The sequence below is a fragment of the Tenrec ecaudatus genome, chromosome 2 (assembly GCF_050624435.1).
Source record: "Tenrec ecaudatus isolate mTenEca1 chromosome 2, mTenEca1.hap1, whole genome shotgun sequence".
Taxonomy (NCBI): domain Eukaryota; kingdom Metazoa; phylum Chordata; class Mammalia; order Afrosoricida; family Tenrecidae; genus Tenrec; species Tenrec ecaudatus.
In genome coordinates this window covers 145797129-145815229 of record NC_134531.1, presented here as the reverse complement: position 1 = coordinate 145815229, position 18101 = coordinate 145797129, and the positions used below count along the sequence as shown (strand labels likewise).

General features: G+C 38.0%; 1 protein-coding gene across 2 annotated transcripts in view; it reads right to left on the bottom strand.

Annotated features, from left to right (window-relative positions):
* Positions 1–18101, bottom strand: part of UBE2D2 (ubiquitin conjugating enzyme E2 D2) — a 50754-nt gene that overhangs the window by 30352 nt on the left and 2301 nt on the right. Inside the window, exon 1 of one of the 2 annotated variants that reach the window (XM_075541641.1) lies at positions 621–677. The exons of the other annotated variant lie outside the window; for it this stretch is intronic. Coding sequence (XP_075397756.1) covers positions 621–662 — 42 coding nt within the window. The 5' untranslated portion in view covers positions 663–677. Of the gene's footprint in view, positions 1–620; positions 678–18101 lie in introns of those variants that run through there. 2 annotated transcript variants of the gene reach the window in all.

Sequence of the window (18101 nt, the reverse complement as noted above, 5' to 3'; positions counted from 1 at the left end):
GCTCTGAGTGGCCCTGCTGATATTTGAAATACCAGTGGCACAGCTTTCAATATCACAGCAACATCCAAGTCACCACAGTAAGACAAAGTGCTAGGAAGTGGTGCTTGCTGAAAGTCAGGAGGACATAAAGGAGAAATCACTAATTAAGATAAAGGATTGTAGCTTTCAGTACAGATAACAACTCAATGTAAAAAAAACAAAACCTCAATGTAAAGAAAACAAAAATCCTCACAATTTTATAAATAGATAACATCATGATAAATACAGAGAAAAGATTGAAATTGTCTGTCAAGGATTTCACCTGGCTTAGCTCAACAACCAATGCTCACAGAAGCAGCAGTGAAGAGATCAAAACACATTGCACTGGGTAAAATCTGCTAAACAAGACCTCTTGGTGTTGAGAAGGCTGTTACTTTCAGGATTAAGGTGCACCTGACTCAAGTCATGTTATTTTCCAACCACCTCAAATGTATGAGAAAGTTGGACACCAAATAAGGAAGATCAAAGAAGAATCGAAGCATTTGAATCAAGGTGCTGGCGAAGAATATAGAAAGTACCATGAATTGCCAAAAGAACAAACAGATCTGCCTTGCAAGATATACAGCCAGAATGTTACTTACAGCCAATGACAGCCAAGACTTCGTCTCAAGTACTTTGGACATGTTCCCAGTCCCTGTAAAGGATATCTTACTTGGTAAAGCAGCTGGGAAATGAGAAAAAAAAAGACCCTCAACAAGGACTGAATACAGTGGCTACAACAATGGGTTCAAACATTACAAACAATTGTGAGGATGCCACAGGAGCAGGCGGTCGTTCATTCTGTTGCATTATAAGGTCCCTTTGAGTCAGAACTGACTCAACACACCTAACAAAAAATTATTTAGAGTTAACAGACTTAATCACATGGCATCGTCAAATATTTTATACCTGAGGTGCATTGGCCAGGAATTAAACCTGGGTGTCTTACATGGAAGGTGAGATTTCCTATTATTGAACCATTACTGCCTCATGTCTTTGATGTAAACATACATCAATCAGTCCTAAACTAAGTATAAGCAAAAGTGGTAATCCTATCACAGATTAAGTCTGTGCACCCTTAAAAAATTTCAGGTTAACTGAAAGTGTAAAAACATCCACTCATAAACCAAACCTACCACCTAGCTTTAAGAAGTCCCTTTTTCACTCTTCCAAAAGAAACCACTACTTTGAGTTCATTGCTTCTGACCCCCATACATTCTTTCATACTTTATGTGGTCTCACCCAAAACATCTTTTTCTATTCAGGTTCATTAATTAAATCCTAATATATTCTGTATATTACTACAGATGGCCTTACTGTTCTTGATATAGTGATTGCGTTGAATGGAATGGACTTCCCTTGGAAGTTGTTTCACTGCCTTTGTTTATCTTCTCATTTTTTTTCAGAGTTTGAGCATCAACTCTACTTGGGTACTACTTACTCATCTTCTGATTGAGACATCTGAGTACCTTTTATGTTCCAGAATCTGAAGGATGTAGTGAAGAATATGATATCCTTTGTTCTCCCGATCAAGGAGTTATAATTATGCATATGAGGGGTAGAGGTAGAGGGAATAGAAGTTAACTTTGAAAGAAGTGCTTTTAAAAATTGAACATGAAATTTATAATACATCATAAATGCATAATGTAACTGCTTGGAAAGAGGCAAAAGTCTATGGGAAATAAAGTTAAGGTTTTTGCAACTTAAAGAGAAGTGGTATATATAAACATTGATATTTTTTATTGGTAATATTTTGGGGGTTATGTTTTAAAATCATAATTGTAAAGAAAAGTAAACTTGAGCCTACCTTTTGGTTTTAACCTCAAGCTCATGATTGGGCTTAGTAAATGTTGGCTTCTTTGTGATGCTATTAATACGTCAAGCAAATTTGAGCGTCTCATGACTCAAATAGTTTCTTTTACAGAAAAAGCTTAGGAATATAAACTGACTATTTACCATTTCCCATAGTTGGCTTTCCCTGTTAAACAATGATTGATGTTATTGTTAGATGAGTCAATTGTGATGCATGGAAATCCCTGGGGTTTTCAAGACTATGATCTTTTGGAAACAGGTGCTCATGTCTGTCATTTGAGGTGCTTCTAATAGTGGTTGGATCCCCAACCTTTTGACTAGTCACTGAGCACTTAACTGTACGCCACCCAGAGCCCTTAAACACTGAGACACCTCACTATTTTGACTTCCTGATTTCAATCTTTTAAATTTTATTTAAAGTTTCTACAGTTCCTTGAATTTGTTTGATTAGGATAATCAGGATCTCTTTTGTTATGAAGAATGCTAGACTATATTTGCTTTATGAATACAGTAATGTCTTGCTTAATTTTTATTTCCTGGGTTATAATATATACAACCTTCTGATGTTTATATGAATTTTATACCATAACAAATTAGATTATATAAATGACATTTCTGTAATATCTTTATATAGCATAGCATTTCTCTTTTAAGGGGATATAGTTCATTGGGGGGGGAGAGATTCCCTGTTGCCTACAAAACTATGGGCTCAAGTTTTGATCATTATTAGCATGCAAAACAGTACTTGTAAGGATTTCCTGGACCTGATAGAAGTCACTTAATAAAAAACATCTGTATCTCTGACAATTCAAAGAACCTGTAATATGACTTAGAAGAATTATGCTGCATTAACCATATTGGAGAAACTGGCCAAACATTAGTTGACAGTCAAATAAGAATGAAAGTCTTTTATTGTAAACATTGTTTTAAAACCTTTTTGCCTAGGTAAAATCTTGGTTAGGGTTGGGAGGAATGGTCTAAGAAGAGAGGTTAAAGCTAGTTTTGTGTCCTTTTCTGTTGGACTTCTTCAGACCCTTATTTTGATATGTAAAGATGTGCATTACATTTCACAAACTTATTTGAGCCTCAGTTCTAATACCAAACCATGCTGTGTAAACATCTGCTTTAGTCTAATCTAAGTTTTATAGATCTGAAAACTCTAAAGAAGTAACTTGCTTAAAGTTACTTAAGAGCAGAAACAGCTTGGAAAACTTAAATTCTGCTAATTGTTCCTATTGATATTTTATAAACAGGTTATATATTTTATAAACAAGACTTTCAGTCCTCATGGTAAACTTTTTTCTTTTTGTACTTACACAAGGGGTAATTGATTGTCAATATTTGCCAAAGGAAAAAAATCGCCATGTAGTTTTTCTGTAGAATCAATTACTGAAGGTAAGGAACAGCTAGAGTATTTTTTCATGTGAAAAGTAATGAACCATTTGGGGAGGGAAAAGTTATCTTTAATAATTAATTACTGCAATTAATTTATTGTATGAAAATATGAGGGCACTTCAAATATTGCTTGGAAAAATGAAATTTTAAAATGTCATTTTCCCCAAACGTTTTGAAGTCCCTTTGTATAGCATTAAACCAAAAAAATTTAATTATAAGCAAGGGAATAAGCACTTTTTAGCTAAAACGAAGAGAAACTTGGGTATACAAGAATAAAGAGAAGACTCATTAAAAGATTTAATATAAAAATAAAATAGTTAATAGTTAAAAACAGGGAAGAAATTAAATGTCTATTAACTAAAGAACTACTCTATGTGGGGGAAAAATCTATGTGGGTTAAGATGTAGTATCAATATAAGAGATCTACTTGGATATCTTAATGGAAAAATATATCCAATTGTGGAGGAAAATGTAAAACAGATAAACTTCTAAAAAAGTTTAACACTATGTGAACATACAATTGCTGCCTACTTGATTCCAATGCATGGCAACTTTACGAAGTAAATCAGCAGGCCTTTCTGAGGTCCTTCTGGGTAGACTACAATCTTTATTTAGTGGCCAAAATCGCTAAACATTTGTGCCCATCTATAGACTCCTGTAGATATGTTGTGAACATTACAGAAAAAAAGTTTATTTTTTTGAGTACTTCAGTAGCATCTAACTAGATGGAAATGTTCTGCTATCATTAAAGAATATATTCTCAAAAATAAAGATTATTATCCTTCCTTATTGAAGATTAAAAAAATTTCCTAGATTTTATTTTACCTATATGAACTTCATTTACTAATCTAAACACTTCCCCCAACCTGGGGGAATACCCAAACAGGGTATTAATTGAAGGGCGGTGGGTTAGTTTATTGTGCCAACCTGGCCGATAAACACATGTGGGGTTAAAGGCGGTAAGCATCGTCTTTCTAGTTCTCAGGTCTGATGCTCTCTGATGATCAGACCAGGGTGTAGCTGCCTTAGCCAGTTCCCTGCTTCAGCTGGCAAGGCTCACTTCCTGAGAGACATCCCTCAGGAGAAGCCACATGGACCTACCCTGATGCAGCCCTGGGTGGAGCAGGCGCGTGGAGACCCCTGCCAGCACTGAGATGCTTACACGCTCACTGATTCTGCTTTCCTTCTGCAGTTGGCATCATTGCTTCTGTTTGGAGATGGAGGACTTTGTGGATTGGTGTTGGCCATATGAGTTAATGTTGAACTTGTGGGCTTGGGCAACATTGAGTTGGGATGTTTTCTTGATGTGCACTTAACCTTTACATAAAACTCTCTTATACATGAGTTTCTGTGGAATTGTTTCTCTAAAGTACCCAGACTAATGCAGGCGGAGAAATAAATGGCTCAGCAAGCCTCACCTTTCTGGTCTCTTGCTCTTTGGTGATTGAACTAGTGTGTAGCTTCCTTAGTTGGTTCTGTCTCAACTTGTAAGTTACACTACCTATGGGACACCCAACCTGTGGACTGTGTCCCTGTAGTCTGAGGTTCCTTCAAGATCTGCTTCAACTCGCTACTGGAGTATACTGGAGTCTTCATCGCTTGAGCTGGGGACTGTCGGACCCTGTCATCTGGCTGACTGTTGGTGACCTGCCTTGCTGTTTGCTGCCTGTTGCTGGATTGCCTGAATTTCTCTACAGAGGACTCAGCTTGTCTGCTTCTTTGACTTGCACCCGGTGGCCCTCAGGACTTTAAGGATTGCCAGTGTATTAGCTGTCTCATGGAAGTGAATTGCACTAAGCCATTTGTACTGCTCTATAAACTAATTAGCCGTTTATTTCTTATGCTGTGTATATGTATGTCTAATATAGTCATCTTATCATGTATCTTTTTTTTACATTTTATTAGGGGCTCATACAACTCATCACAATCCATACATATACATACATCTTTAATATATTAATAAAAGCATTTTCTACTGCCTTGGGAAAAATATCACAGTACTATGACAACAATTCATAAACATTGTTTTATATTACAATCCCCAAAATGTAACATCACTTAGCCCCCACTTCCCTCCCCTTGCTTTCCTGTTTCATAGCTCTTTTCCCAGACCTTCTGAACTTTGCTTTGAGTAAATACTGCCATTCAGATCTCAAATGATTAATTTTCATAATGTGTGCATACCTCTCTATTATTGTTCCCCTTACAAACTTGTCTATTATTTGGCTGAAAAGTGAGCCATAGTAATGAGTATTTTTCCAGACTCAAAGCTCATAATTTTGGAGATTCCACCAATCTCTATCTGACCAGGAAGACTAATCTTTTAAAATTTTATTCTATCCTTTTCTACTCTTCTTTCCTTCAGACAGAGAGAGAGAACAATTGTTGTACCTAAGATGGCTGCTTATGAGGTGTTAAGACCCCAGTCACTACTCACACCACAGTAGCTGAAGAAAACAGTTTTTGTGAACTTTTATGCCACCTGACCCTTTGGTGTCCCCCAAGACCATGTGACTCACCACTCAAGGTATTTCGGTATGTCTAAGATGTTTTCATAATTTTGCCTCCTATATGTTCTACCAGATTTATATAGTTCTATAAAAGTTAAGTATACATATATGAATATCCCAAACATATATACCCCCCCATATACTCCTCAAATTGCATCTCCTATTAGCCTACCCATGTATCAAGTTGTAGATAACCATTACTGGAGGATTATGAGTCGACATTGATTTGATAGCAGTGAATTTGGTGTTGTTTTGTTTTTTGGTGTAGCGTATACAACAGTATTTACCTCAGTTGTCCATGCTTTTTTAAAGAGCTCTTATCTCAAGATTTCTCAAACTCAGTACTACTGACATTTTGGGTCATATAATGCATTGTTGCTGGAGGCTATTCTATGCATTATGGGATGTACAAAAGAGCTCTTGCCTCTAGATGCTAGTATTACCCACACCCTTAGTTGATAACAAAAAACGGTCTTCAGATACTGACAAATATCAAACCTGGTAGCCAAAATTCTCCTCTCCCCCTAATTAAGACAGTCTTCTCCCCACCAGTTGAGATATTGCAATGTCCTTTATTTTTAACCACTTTATTGGGGACTCATACAGCTCTTATCACAATCCATACATACATCCATTGTGTCAAGCACATTTGTTGCCATCATCATTCTCAAAACATTTTCTTTCTACTTGAGCCCTTGCTATCAGCTCATTTAAAAAAAATCATTTTATTGGGGGCTCATACAATTCTTATCACAATCCATACACACATCCATTGTGTCAAGCACATTTGTACATTTGTTACCATCATCATTCTCAAAACATTTGCCTTCTACTTGAGCCCTTAATATCGGCTCCTCATTTTCTCCCCTTCCTCTCCCCTCCCTCATGAACCCTTCATAATTCATAAATTATTATTATTTTGTCATATGTTATACTGTCTGATGTCTTCCCCTGCCCTCTTCTCTGCTGTCCATCCCCCAGGGAGGAGGCTATATGTAGACTCTTGTAATCAGTTCCCCCTTTCTAACCTCCACCCTCATTCCCTCGACTCTCCAGGCATCGCCACTCTCACCACTGGTCCTGAAGGGATCATCTGTCCTGGATTCCCTGTGTTTCCAGTTGCTTTCTGTACCAATGTACATCCTCTGGTCTCCCACTTTTCTGGTCTGGCAGCAGGAGCTCCAGACAGGTGAGTCCTATGGAGTCGCCATTTCCCGCCAAGTCCTTGGAGCTCATTTTTTTCCCCTCACAAACCCCTGATAATTTATAAGTTATTATTCTTTCAGGTATTACACTGGCTGATATCTCCCTTCACCCACTTTTCTGTTGCCCGTCCCCCAGGGAGGGGATTATATGTATATCATTGTGATCTGTTCTCCCCCCCCCCCCCCTTACCCTTACCCTCCCTGTTATCGCTACTCTCATTATTGGCCCTGAGAGGTTTAACTGTCCTGGATTCCCTGGGTTTCGAGCTCTGATATGTACCCGTGTGCATGCTCTGGTCTAGCCAGATTTGTAAGGTAGGCATGGGATCAGCATTCGCCTTTTAGAAATATATTTTATATTATTTATAGATAAAATGATATGACATCTGGAATTGGCTTCAAAATAATCTATTAAAAGTGGTTCTGATTACTTGCCAATGACAAAGCCATGTTCAACTGAGCAAATCATTGCCTAGTCTTGAATCATCTTCAAAACTGTTGGAATGCTTAAATTCATTGTTGTAAGCACTGTATTTGAGTGCCTTCCAATTTAAGGATATTCTCATCCAGTACCATATCAGATAATATTCTGCTGTAATCAAGAGGATTTTCACAGGCTCATTTTTAGTATTAGCGCATCAGCCTTTTTTTTCCTTCTAATCTGTCTTAGTCTAAAAACCCCACTGAAACAAGTTAACCATGGATGACCCTGCTGAGATCGGAAATACCAGTAGTATAGTTTCTAGCATCACAGCAACCACAGTATAGCAAACTGACAAACTTGGTGGACAGGAATGGAGTGGGTACCAGGACAAATATCCACATGCAAAAAAAAAATCAAACTGGATCCCCCCCACCATCTCACACTATATATAAAAACTAACTCAAAATACACCAGACCCCTACATTTATGATCTGAAACCACATTCTCAAGTGGGATTATAACTATTAGTATAGAGGTTAAATTTTACTATATATTCTTGGAGGGCACAATTCAATTTGTATCAGATGGATACCATAAAATACTTTTTTTTAAATGTGTTAGTGAGGATGTAAGGAAAATGGAATCTTCAGACATTGCTGGTATGAATGTAAAATGGTCCCTTGTGGAAAACAGTATGGCGGTGTTATTTAAAAAAAAAAAAAAAAATCAGTTATCACAAGAGAAACAAAAGCATGTGCATACAAAAATGTGTATGTGAATATTCAAACCCGTATTATTCACATTAGCCAAATAGTGGAAGTAATCTAAATATTCAACAAATGAGGAGTGAATGTGTAGTATTATCCATACAATGGAACACTGTTTTTGTCTTAGTTGTTGATGAACTTCTCTGATTGATAGCAACTCTCTCGGAGTGCAGAGAAGAACAACTCCATAGCGTTTTTTCTCGGTTCTGATCTTTCAGAAGGAGAGCATCAGCATGCCTGTCTTCTGAGGAACTTTTAGGAGAGCTCAAATCACCAGCCTTTCAGCCAAAAGTTGAGTATTCACAAATTGCTTTACTTAGGAATTCCTAAAGAAAATTATTCAGTAATAAAAAGAAATTTAGTACTGGAACATGATACACAACATGGGTGAACTTTGAAAATATCCATAAGCAAAAGAAGTTTGATACAAAATGGCAATATACGGTATGATTCCATTAACACAAACACCCAAAATGGCAAAGCCATTGAAACAGAAAGTAGATTAATGCTTGCCAGGAAATGAGAGACGAGGAAGTAAGCAGAGTGACTGCTACCAGGTACCAAGGTATCTTTCTGGAGTGATGGAAGGGTTCTGGAATTAGATCATGGTGGTACATGTTTTGTTTTGTTTTGTTTTTTTGGAGGAAAGAAACTGCACAATTATGGGAATACAATAAAAACCAATGAACTATATCCTTCAAAATGTTAAATTTTATGGTATAAAGATCATGAGAAATTGTTGAGGGCAGTTTTAGAAAAATAATGGGACATACACCAAATTCAAAATACCCAGGTGGCACACAAGAGTTAGGAACTTACCTGCTAACCAAAAGGTTGGTAGCTTAAACTCACCCAATCACTCTGCGGTGAAAATCCTGGAAACCTGCACCAAAGCTTATTGTTGCTGTTAGGCTCTGACCAATAGCCACCTATAAATGAGGGGACTTCAAAAAGTTTGTGGAAAAATTCCATTATCTTTCCACTCTTTTCCCCATGAATCTTTCTAAGTCCCCCCTTTGCAATAAAATTAAACACTTCCTGGTTTTGGTTCCATCCTTACAATCATTATTGTTTGAGTGCACTGTTGCAGTCATGTCAATCTGTCTCATTGAAGGTCATCTTTATTTTTCTCATTGACTCACTACTTTATCAAACATGATGTCCTTCTAAGGAGCTCGTGGGGTACTTCTTCCAACAGATTTATTTGTACTTCTGGCATTTCATAATTCCAGCCAATATTCTTTTCCCAACACCATAATTAAAATGCATCAATTCTCCTTATTCATTGTCCAGCTTTCACATGCATATGAAGGTGATTGAAAACACCAAAACTTGGGGCAGGTCCATTTTAGTCCTCAGGTGATTTCTTTGTTTTTTAACACTTTATTGAGATCTTTTGTGGGCTTGCCCAAGGCAATGTCTTTTTTTTTAAGTTTGCTTGGCATATAGTTCCTGAGTTATGCAATAATCACCATGATCAGTGTTAGAACATGCAATATCTTTTAAGCAGTCATAATAGAATTTTTTTAAATATATACAAGGAGTTGGCAAAGTTTCTTTTGTTGGGTAGATGTCTTAAATAATCCAGTCAAAGATCACAGGAAACCAATGTGAACCTCCATGCGCTGAAAGGAAACACTGGGAACACATATTGAGGCTACACTGCTTAGGTCATACCATGCCAGTTTGAGCACACAGAGCAATAGTGAGACTCTTAGGAAGTTTAGCTCAGGAACTGGGGCGTCTATTACGCCTGCTCAAAGGTTCAGTCTTCTGGTCATGAAGGCGAGGTGCACCTGGCGGGTGCTGCACCTGGATTAGCCCACCTAGGCCAGGTAAATTCAAGACAGCCAATGGAGTTGACCAGGGTCGTCCACCACACCTCCAGAGGAATAACTGAAAAAGGCAGGAGCCAACTGAGTAACTTTCTGAGCAGCTTCTAAGGAGGCTGCATGGGGTGAGAGGCCTACACGGGTGCCAGTGTAAACCTGAAACTTCTCTCATAAAACTCACTTGGATCACAAACCAGGCTTCGGCGTGAATTCTTTCTCACGCGGAGACAAGGACCGAGGTATTATCTCTCCCCCAAGAGATCTAACAAGACCATTGGCCAGATTTTCAAAGTTGGCTCCAGTTGAGCTGCAATTGAGTGACCATCTTACTTTGAGGCGCACACCAAGGAAAGAGAAAAGGCTTTGTTGTTGAGTTCTTGATACTTCCAAGTTAAATCTTCCATCTTCTGTTTTCCATGAACACTGCTTATTGATCTAGTTGGCGTGTTGTTTTTTTTAATTTTATGTTTACTGAAGACTGTGCTTCGGTAAGTGAATTGTCATCAGTTTGGCTTCCAAAAAACAGTCGTGTCATCTTCGTATCACAGCTTGTTGTGTCTTCCTCCAGTCTTGAGGGTGCATTTTTTGAATAAACAGCTTCTTAGATTGTTTCGTGTACAGAATGAATAAGTAGGGTGAAAGAATACAATCCTGATGCACACCTCTGCTGGTTATAAAATGTGCGGTCTGCTTGTTCTGTTCAAAGGGTTGCCTCTTGGTCTGTGTACAGGTTCTGCATGAGTACAATCGAATGTTCTGGAATTCCCACTTCCTGCAATTTTGTCCAAGATTTGTGATAATACATACGGTTGAACAACTTTGCATGGCATTAAAACACAGGTAAACATCTTTAAGAGGGTGCTCTCTGCTCTCAGCCAAGATCCATCTGACATCAGCAATGATCTCTCATTCATCACCCTAATTTGATTCTAGCTTGAATTTCTGTCAAAGTATTACTTCAATCATTTCTAAATTATCTTCAGCAAAATTTTACTTGCATGTGCTACTAATGATATTGCTCAAAAAATTATAAAGCACCATATGGATGAAAATCGACTTGATAGCACCACCCAACTGATGGCTAAATGAGTTTGATACACATGAGTAGCAAGAGCAAGGCAACCATTAAAGAAAAAAAAAGGCAAACAGGTAACTGCTAATACACTAGAATAGATTTTATGATGGGAGTGACCTGGTTAAGTTTATGGGTGGAGAAAAACTGATGGTGAAGGAAATCACTGAAGAGCAAGAATCTTAAAAAGGTAGAGGGGACCTGAGACCAATAGAAGTAGATGGTACTCTTAGGTAGCTAGACATAGAATGGTAGAACTAGGGGTTGTCTTGATACAAAGCCTCCCTTCCCCTTACAAGAAGTTGGAAACTGCTTAAGGCTAGAGGGCATCCTCACATTCAGGTCTTTGAGACAGGAAACCAGTACACTTGCATGGGCCCCAATCTGGACCAGGTGAGTTTAATTCAGTCAGTGGGTCAACCAATACCATCGACTAAGCTGGCCCAAGGCCCTCTTATCCAGCCTTCTCTTTGCAGCTGCTCCTTGGCTGGTAGTGCTGTTGTTTCTTTGGTCTAAGGTTCCCACACAGTGGGTGTGAAGTGCCCTGAGGGTGCCTATGTAAAACCTGAAACTTATTCTGTCCTTTATAAAAAAAACCACTTGGATCACAAACCAGGCTTCCACGTGAAACCAAGGTTTTTGGGTTTTTTTGGTAACAATATACAACCAAACAACAACAACAAAAAACCAATGACAAAAACAAAAGAAAACACAAGAAAGAAAAGCTTGTAGTTAATTCAAGGATTGTTTCGTTGGCCTTTAAGAGTGTTTTCTAGTCCAGTCTGTTGGGGCACCATGCCCTGGCCCCAAAGTCCACCCTTCAGCATTCCCTGCGGGACCTCACTGTTGCACCCCCCCTTAGTGCTTTGCCTTGGTGTGGCGCGATCATATCGGGTGCAATTCCCACACTGTGTCTCCAGTGTTGTCCCCTGTAGGGCTATGGGTCAGTGCGGGGCATCTTGTCTCATAGTGAGGCCGGCTATGTGGTCCTCTCTGTGGACTGGCTGCTCTAATTGGGAACATCGTCCTCACGGCCTGGACCAAGGTAACCCAAGAAACGTAACAGTACCTTCCGGATACTACTACCATCTGCTCTGAAAATGATGATAAGATCCTATATAGAGTGGAAGAGAATGTGGCACAGAACTCAAAATCAAAAGGCTTGCTGGTCAGATAGACTAATGGAATCCCCCAAGGTTATGGCCTCTAATCACCACTAAGATCTGAACTTATCCTCATGTTAGGATGATCAACCATTTAAGTTCAAAAGAGCAACATTTACCCAATAACAAAGTACAGGAGTTAGGAAAGGAGGAGGAATGAAAACAAGGAGAACTTAGAAAAATAAGAATACTGTAACTAAGAATATTATAAACTTTGTCTTTGTTACAATGCACCTGTTCTATACAAGATTTTATAGATAACATAGATACATTATACTTAACAAAGATAATCTACAGTAGCATTCATGAGCAGAGGAAAATCCTCTTTAATATATGCTCACTACCATGGAGTGGGTGCCAGCTCACAGCAACCTTTCAGGCGGGGTGGAACTGCCCCTCTGAAAACAGGCTTAAGGAGCTAAAGCTTTAACTGTAAAACTTTGAAGAGACTAACTCTTTATGGGACTAGGAGCAGCTGGTGGTTTCAAACTGTTGACTTGCAGTCAGCACCCCAGCACATAACGGCTATGCAACCGGGGTTTGCATATTTTATATAGGCAAGAAAAAATACTATTTTGCAACAAAATATAAAAGGTTTCATGTTTAATTTTTTTGCTTATATTACAGAAAAAGCATATGAAATCACATTTTGCCTATGTATTTTAACACAGACCAATTGTGATGTCAATTTTAATCTCAGCGTGCATTCTGCAAGTTCTTATTTATATTCAAGAAGAAAGGTGAGGCTATCTTCTGTTGCTGTCTCAGAAACCACAGGGGTAGTTAGTTCTATTCTGACCTATAGGGTAGCTGTGAGTTGAAATCGACTCGATGTCAGTACATTTCATTTTCTTTCTATTCCAGCAAGAATACTAGTATGAAGTGTGGCCTTTTTCAAGTCGAGGAAGGAGAACCAGAGAGCAGTAGACCAAAAGCTATGAAAAACCAATCAACCATTAACAGCCAACAAGGCTACTGTTACTAACCTTAAAACTGAAGACTCCATTGAATGTGGCAATTAAGTAATCATCAGTGACCTCACTAAACAGTTCCAGAACAATGAATAGACTATACTATCAAGAACTTGGCATTGAAATGTCAGAGATGGCAGGGAAAAAGAGGAGGAAGGAAATAGCTCTAGTAGGGGAAGATTTTTAAAATTTGTTTTCATTTTTTTATTAATGGGGGAAAATCTTGATACTGAGAGGAATTAGAAAAAAGAAGACTGAAATGAATGTGATTGGGAACAGTTACTAGAGAGCAAGGATCTGAGTGAATGAACAAACAAACAAACAAATAAGGATGGGATAGAAAGCAAACATTAGCTTTGCAAATGGGGGGAAAGCCTTGTTTTTTCAGAGCCAAGAGGAGAGGGGAAAGGGAGAGTTAGAGCCGATAAACTGGAGAGGCACTAGCACTGTAGTCAGACTGCTGTAGCTTCCAAAAGCCCCCAAGCAAGCCTACTGCCATTGAGTTGAAGATGACTCAGAGCAGGCGTCCTCAAACTGCGGCCTGAGGGCCACATGCGGCCCACCACCGACATTTATCCAGGCGCCGAGTATTTTTGCCCAGTTTTGTTTTTTTTTACTTCAAAATCTAAGGTATGCACAGTGTGTGTATTGGAATTTGTTCATAGTTGTGTTTTTTTTAACTATAGTCCAGTCCTCCAACGGGTCTGAGGGACAGTGAACTGGCCCCCTGTTAAAAAGTATGAGGACCCCTGACTCAGAGCAACCTTCTAAGACAGAACGGAATTGCCCATGGGGTTTCCAATACTACAAAGAGTGCTATAACTCTCTCCCAAAGAGGAGCTGGCAATCGGTCCACCTTTTTTTGCAGAGGAGTGTCTAATCTCTGTGCCACCAGGGCCCATCTTACCAGAACCATAAAGTTTGGGGACAAAGTTTCTAAACCTCCATGTTCTTCCTAACTTAGAACTAACATAATTATCACAGGATTGTTGAGAATTTACAGTAAGTAAGGCCTGATATATAGTGAGTACTCTAAAAATTAAAAGGGTAGATTTTTGTGGGTTTTTTTTTTAATGCCTCAAAGGAAATGTGAAAGAATCGACACATCAGATTTTTATTTTCTCTGTAGAATAGGTTATCTGCTAGGATGAAAACAGGTTTAAGGAGCTAACATCAAACCAAAAACCTAATGCCAAAAAATCGATTCCAATTCACAGCAACCCTACACAGGGTTTCTAGGGCTGTATATTGACCGGATCAGCTGAACAGGTGGGGGGGGGGGCTTGAACCACCCCCACCCCCAGCCTTGTGATTAGCAGTCCCTTGCCCAACCCACAGAAATACAACAGGTTCTTAATCTTCTGGAGAAATCTAATAACCCATTTGACTTTGATGAAAGATAAAAGGGCAAAGTCCTGTATCAAAATTTGCATTTAAATGTAAGGGGCCTTCATGGGTACCTCCAAACAATGTAAAGGGATGCAAACTAGGAGTCAGCATCCACTTGATAGCAGTTTTGAAAGAAGGGAAAGATCTTCAAGTTCCAGAACATAGATTAAAATATCCAGCTGTTTGACTAAAAAAGATTGCATCCAAAAAAAAAAAAGATTGCATCCTCTGGTCTTACAAACCCAGTAAGGGTTAACATATGGCCTTCCAGAAAAGACACTAGACACAGTGAAGAAATCAAAATTCTTGATCCAATCCTACTCTTAACATGGCCAGCTATGTATCATTTCAAACTGCAGCAAAGATGTTTTTCAGTACTAACACTTAAACATTCTATGATTCTGTTACTTCAAATCTCCTTTGACTTGAAACAAATGGTACTTAATTTCCTGATATCATACTTTAATATGGTTTTGAAGCTTAGCCTGGGAACCTAACCACCAAAACATTATTTCTACAAGGAAAAGAAAACAAGAAAACAAGTGTGCTCCTGCATTTCTGGGATGAGGCTGTAGAGATTCCTGGCAGCATCAGGCATGAGTCAGGTATTCCTATCCTAGGAACTGCCTAGGCTATTTTAACAGTCATCTCCCTCTAGACAAACACCTAGAATTGGACTTGGTCAAACTTCCCTTTTGTCAGTGTGCAAGGCAGCAATACACGCTAGAAGACTTTAAAGAAAACCTGGATCTATTAATAATTATCCTCCTGCAATGGGGATTGCTTAAATTGCATATAAACAGCAACCTCTCCCCCCTATGGTAAAGCTATAAAAAGTTATTAAATCCAAGAATCCTTCACTAAGGGAAAAAAAAATACCACCAAAAACCTTCCCAAGCCCCCAATAAAATGATTTTTAAATATAGAGAATGATCAGAATTAAAAAAAAACCTTCCCAAAGATATCTATTTCAAGAAGTTAATCTTTTGTAATAAGATATGCTTGCTTTCCAAGATAGAAATAATTTAAATAGGCATCTTGAGCCAGTGATTTATCATATTAAAGTTGTCAGTACTCAACAGGATTATTTGCTAATTTGTTTCAAAATTTTAAAACAAATCATCCTAACCTCTGATAATAGTAATGTAATAGTTACCATACTTCGAGTAAAGGATTTTATAGTTTTATTTGGTACTATTACAGCACTACAATACTTATAAATATCCATGCTCTGTTAATGTCTTAAACTTAGAAAATTTTGAAAATGTAGTTTTTCAGAGAGAACTCATTATATGAAACGGCTCACAAATTTAATAAGATGAAAAGTTCTATTATAGGGTTACTATGTCAATTAAACTGGCTTTCCCCGATGACCTTGCACATAAATCATTTAAAACCTTTGCCAAAAAAAATTTTGTCCAAAATTATTTAGTTTTGCCTATCTATTTAAAAGCCACTATCATCGGATTGATTCCAATTCATAGCAACCCGTTACAGAGCAGAGCTACTCCATAGGGTTTTCTTGGCTATAGTCTTTATGGAAACAGACTGCCAGGCCTTTCTTCCATGGCACTGCTAGGCAAATTCACATTGCCACGTTTTAGGTATCAAGGACAAAACAGAGGCACCATCCAGGAATGTATAGTATAAAGCAATAATTTTGAAGCACCCAAAACCTGAATTTACAGCTTCTATTTAAAAAAAGGGAATATTAATACTTCTAGCAACATTGGACACTCAGAAACTGGCAACAGCAACATGTGGCTGGAGCTAGCCAGACGTTAGGAACCTTGGTGGTACAGTGGTTAAGCACTTGGCTGCTAACCAAAAGGCTGAAGACGCAAACACACCAGTTGCTGCTCACTGGAAGATGTGGCCCTGGCTTCTGTAAAGATGTACAGCCTTGGAAACCCTACAAGAACAGTTCTATCTTGTCCACCATGAACAATCAACTCAATACAACCCATTTGGTGTTTTGGTTCCATTACCACTGCTTTCATCTGATGGGACACGTATTTTCTGTTTTCTTCCAATTCTTAGGTTTTTTTTAAATTTCTGCCTAGTTGTAACTATGAGAATTTGAGATCTGTATTTTACTTATAACTTTTTAAAATGTGTTGAAGGGCTTTAAAAGACACTAGCCATATAAATCTGTGCCATATAAATAGATCAGGAGATTATTTGTTTTCAAGCCTCACTCTGCTTTAAAGTTATGTAGATCAATGCTAATACAGCTTGCAGGACTCCATTCAGATGTACAAGGCACTACTACTTTAAAGGAATCCTCAGGAGCCTAACTTTAGTTGGCTTTTAATTCCTCAAAGATTCCATATTCAGCCTTTTACCCTTCTCAAGAATGGAGAAATAAATTCACCCTGTATTTCAAAACCATGGCACTCTTAAGAGTACCAAAGAGACTCCTGCCCTCAGTACTGAAAAAGGTAAAACAGGAAGCAAATCAAAAAGGCCCCTTATGAACAGCACAGTTCACAGAACACTCTGTGTACACTAGATCTAATTTTAATAAGCTCAATGATCTGGTTTCCTACCCCATAACAGACTGGATGCAGTCGACTCCAAAAGGGCTTTTACAAACAGGTGAGGGATAGGTAAAAGTACTATCAAACCAATATTGAAGGTTTACAAATTTACAATTCTGCCTCAAAGCATGGCAGATTGGCCTTTTTTGTACAGATCTAATCCCAGAGACTATCACCCGATCCAATCCTGCCCAGAACTACATTAGGTATTCATAATGGCCCTTTTGGTGCTCTTTCTTTAAAGCACAGATCAGGAGACTTTAAAAGCATTCAAAATAAAGTCCACCAAAGCTTTTTTCCAAAAAAGACATGGCATTTAAAGGTCTGCCAAATTTACAGAACACTATTTCCCTGTGAAAGAAACAAGAGATTAAATTCCTAAAGATGCCACAATGTGAAGTGTGCTTGTTCTCAGTAAAATTTTATTAGAACCCAGATGTAGCAGTTCATGACAGCAAGATTTAGGAGAGTAATTAAGTAGAAATGTTTATTTTAAGAGAATGATAACTAGTAAGTTTCAAGACAAAGATTAATTATATAAGAAAGACTTTTGGAAATCCCATTGTAGATAAGTAACTAGGACTGTGTGGCTAAGACAGGACCTATCTTAAACCATTCAATTTAAGATGGATGTTGTACAAAAACTTAGGAGGGGGCGTGGGGGGAGACCTCCATTTTGTTATCACAGTCTTACTGACTGGTATACCGAAAGTTCCATTTTTCTAATGACTAGCATTCTCATAAGTCAAGTCAGACTTATGAGATTATATACTAGGAGGTGGAGGTTTAATATTGCATGTCAAAGTTCAAGTTATTATAAAACCTCAATTTTTATCATTAAATTTTTATGTATGTTTTAAATAAACCTATTCTGGAAAATAAAATTAATTTTTAAAGCCATACTACACTTTCAGTATGTATACTAACATTCAGTAGTATATTATTTTATTAGAAGATTAAAATATGTTTTAATTCAAAGTACCACTTCTGTCTCTGAAGAAGT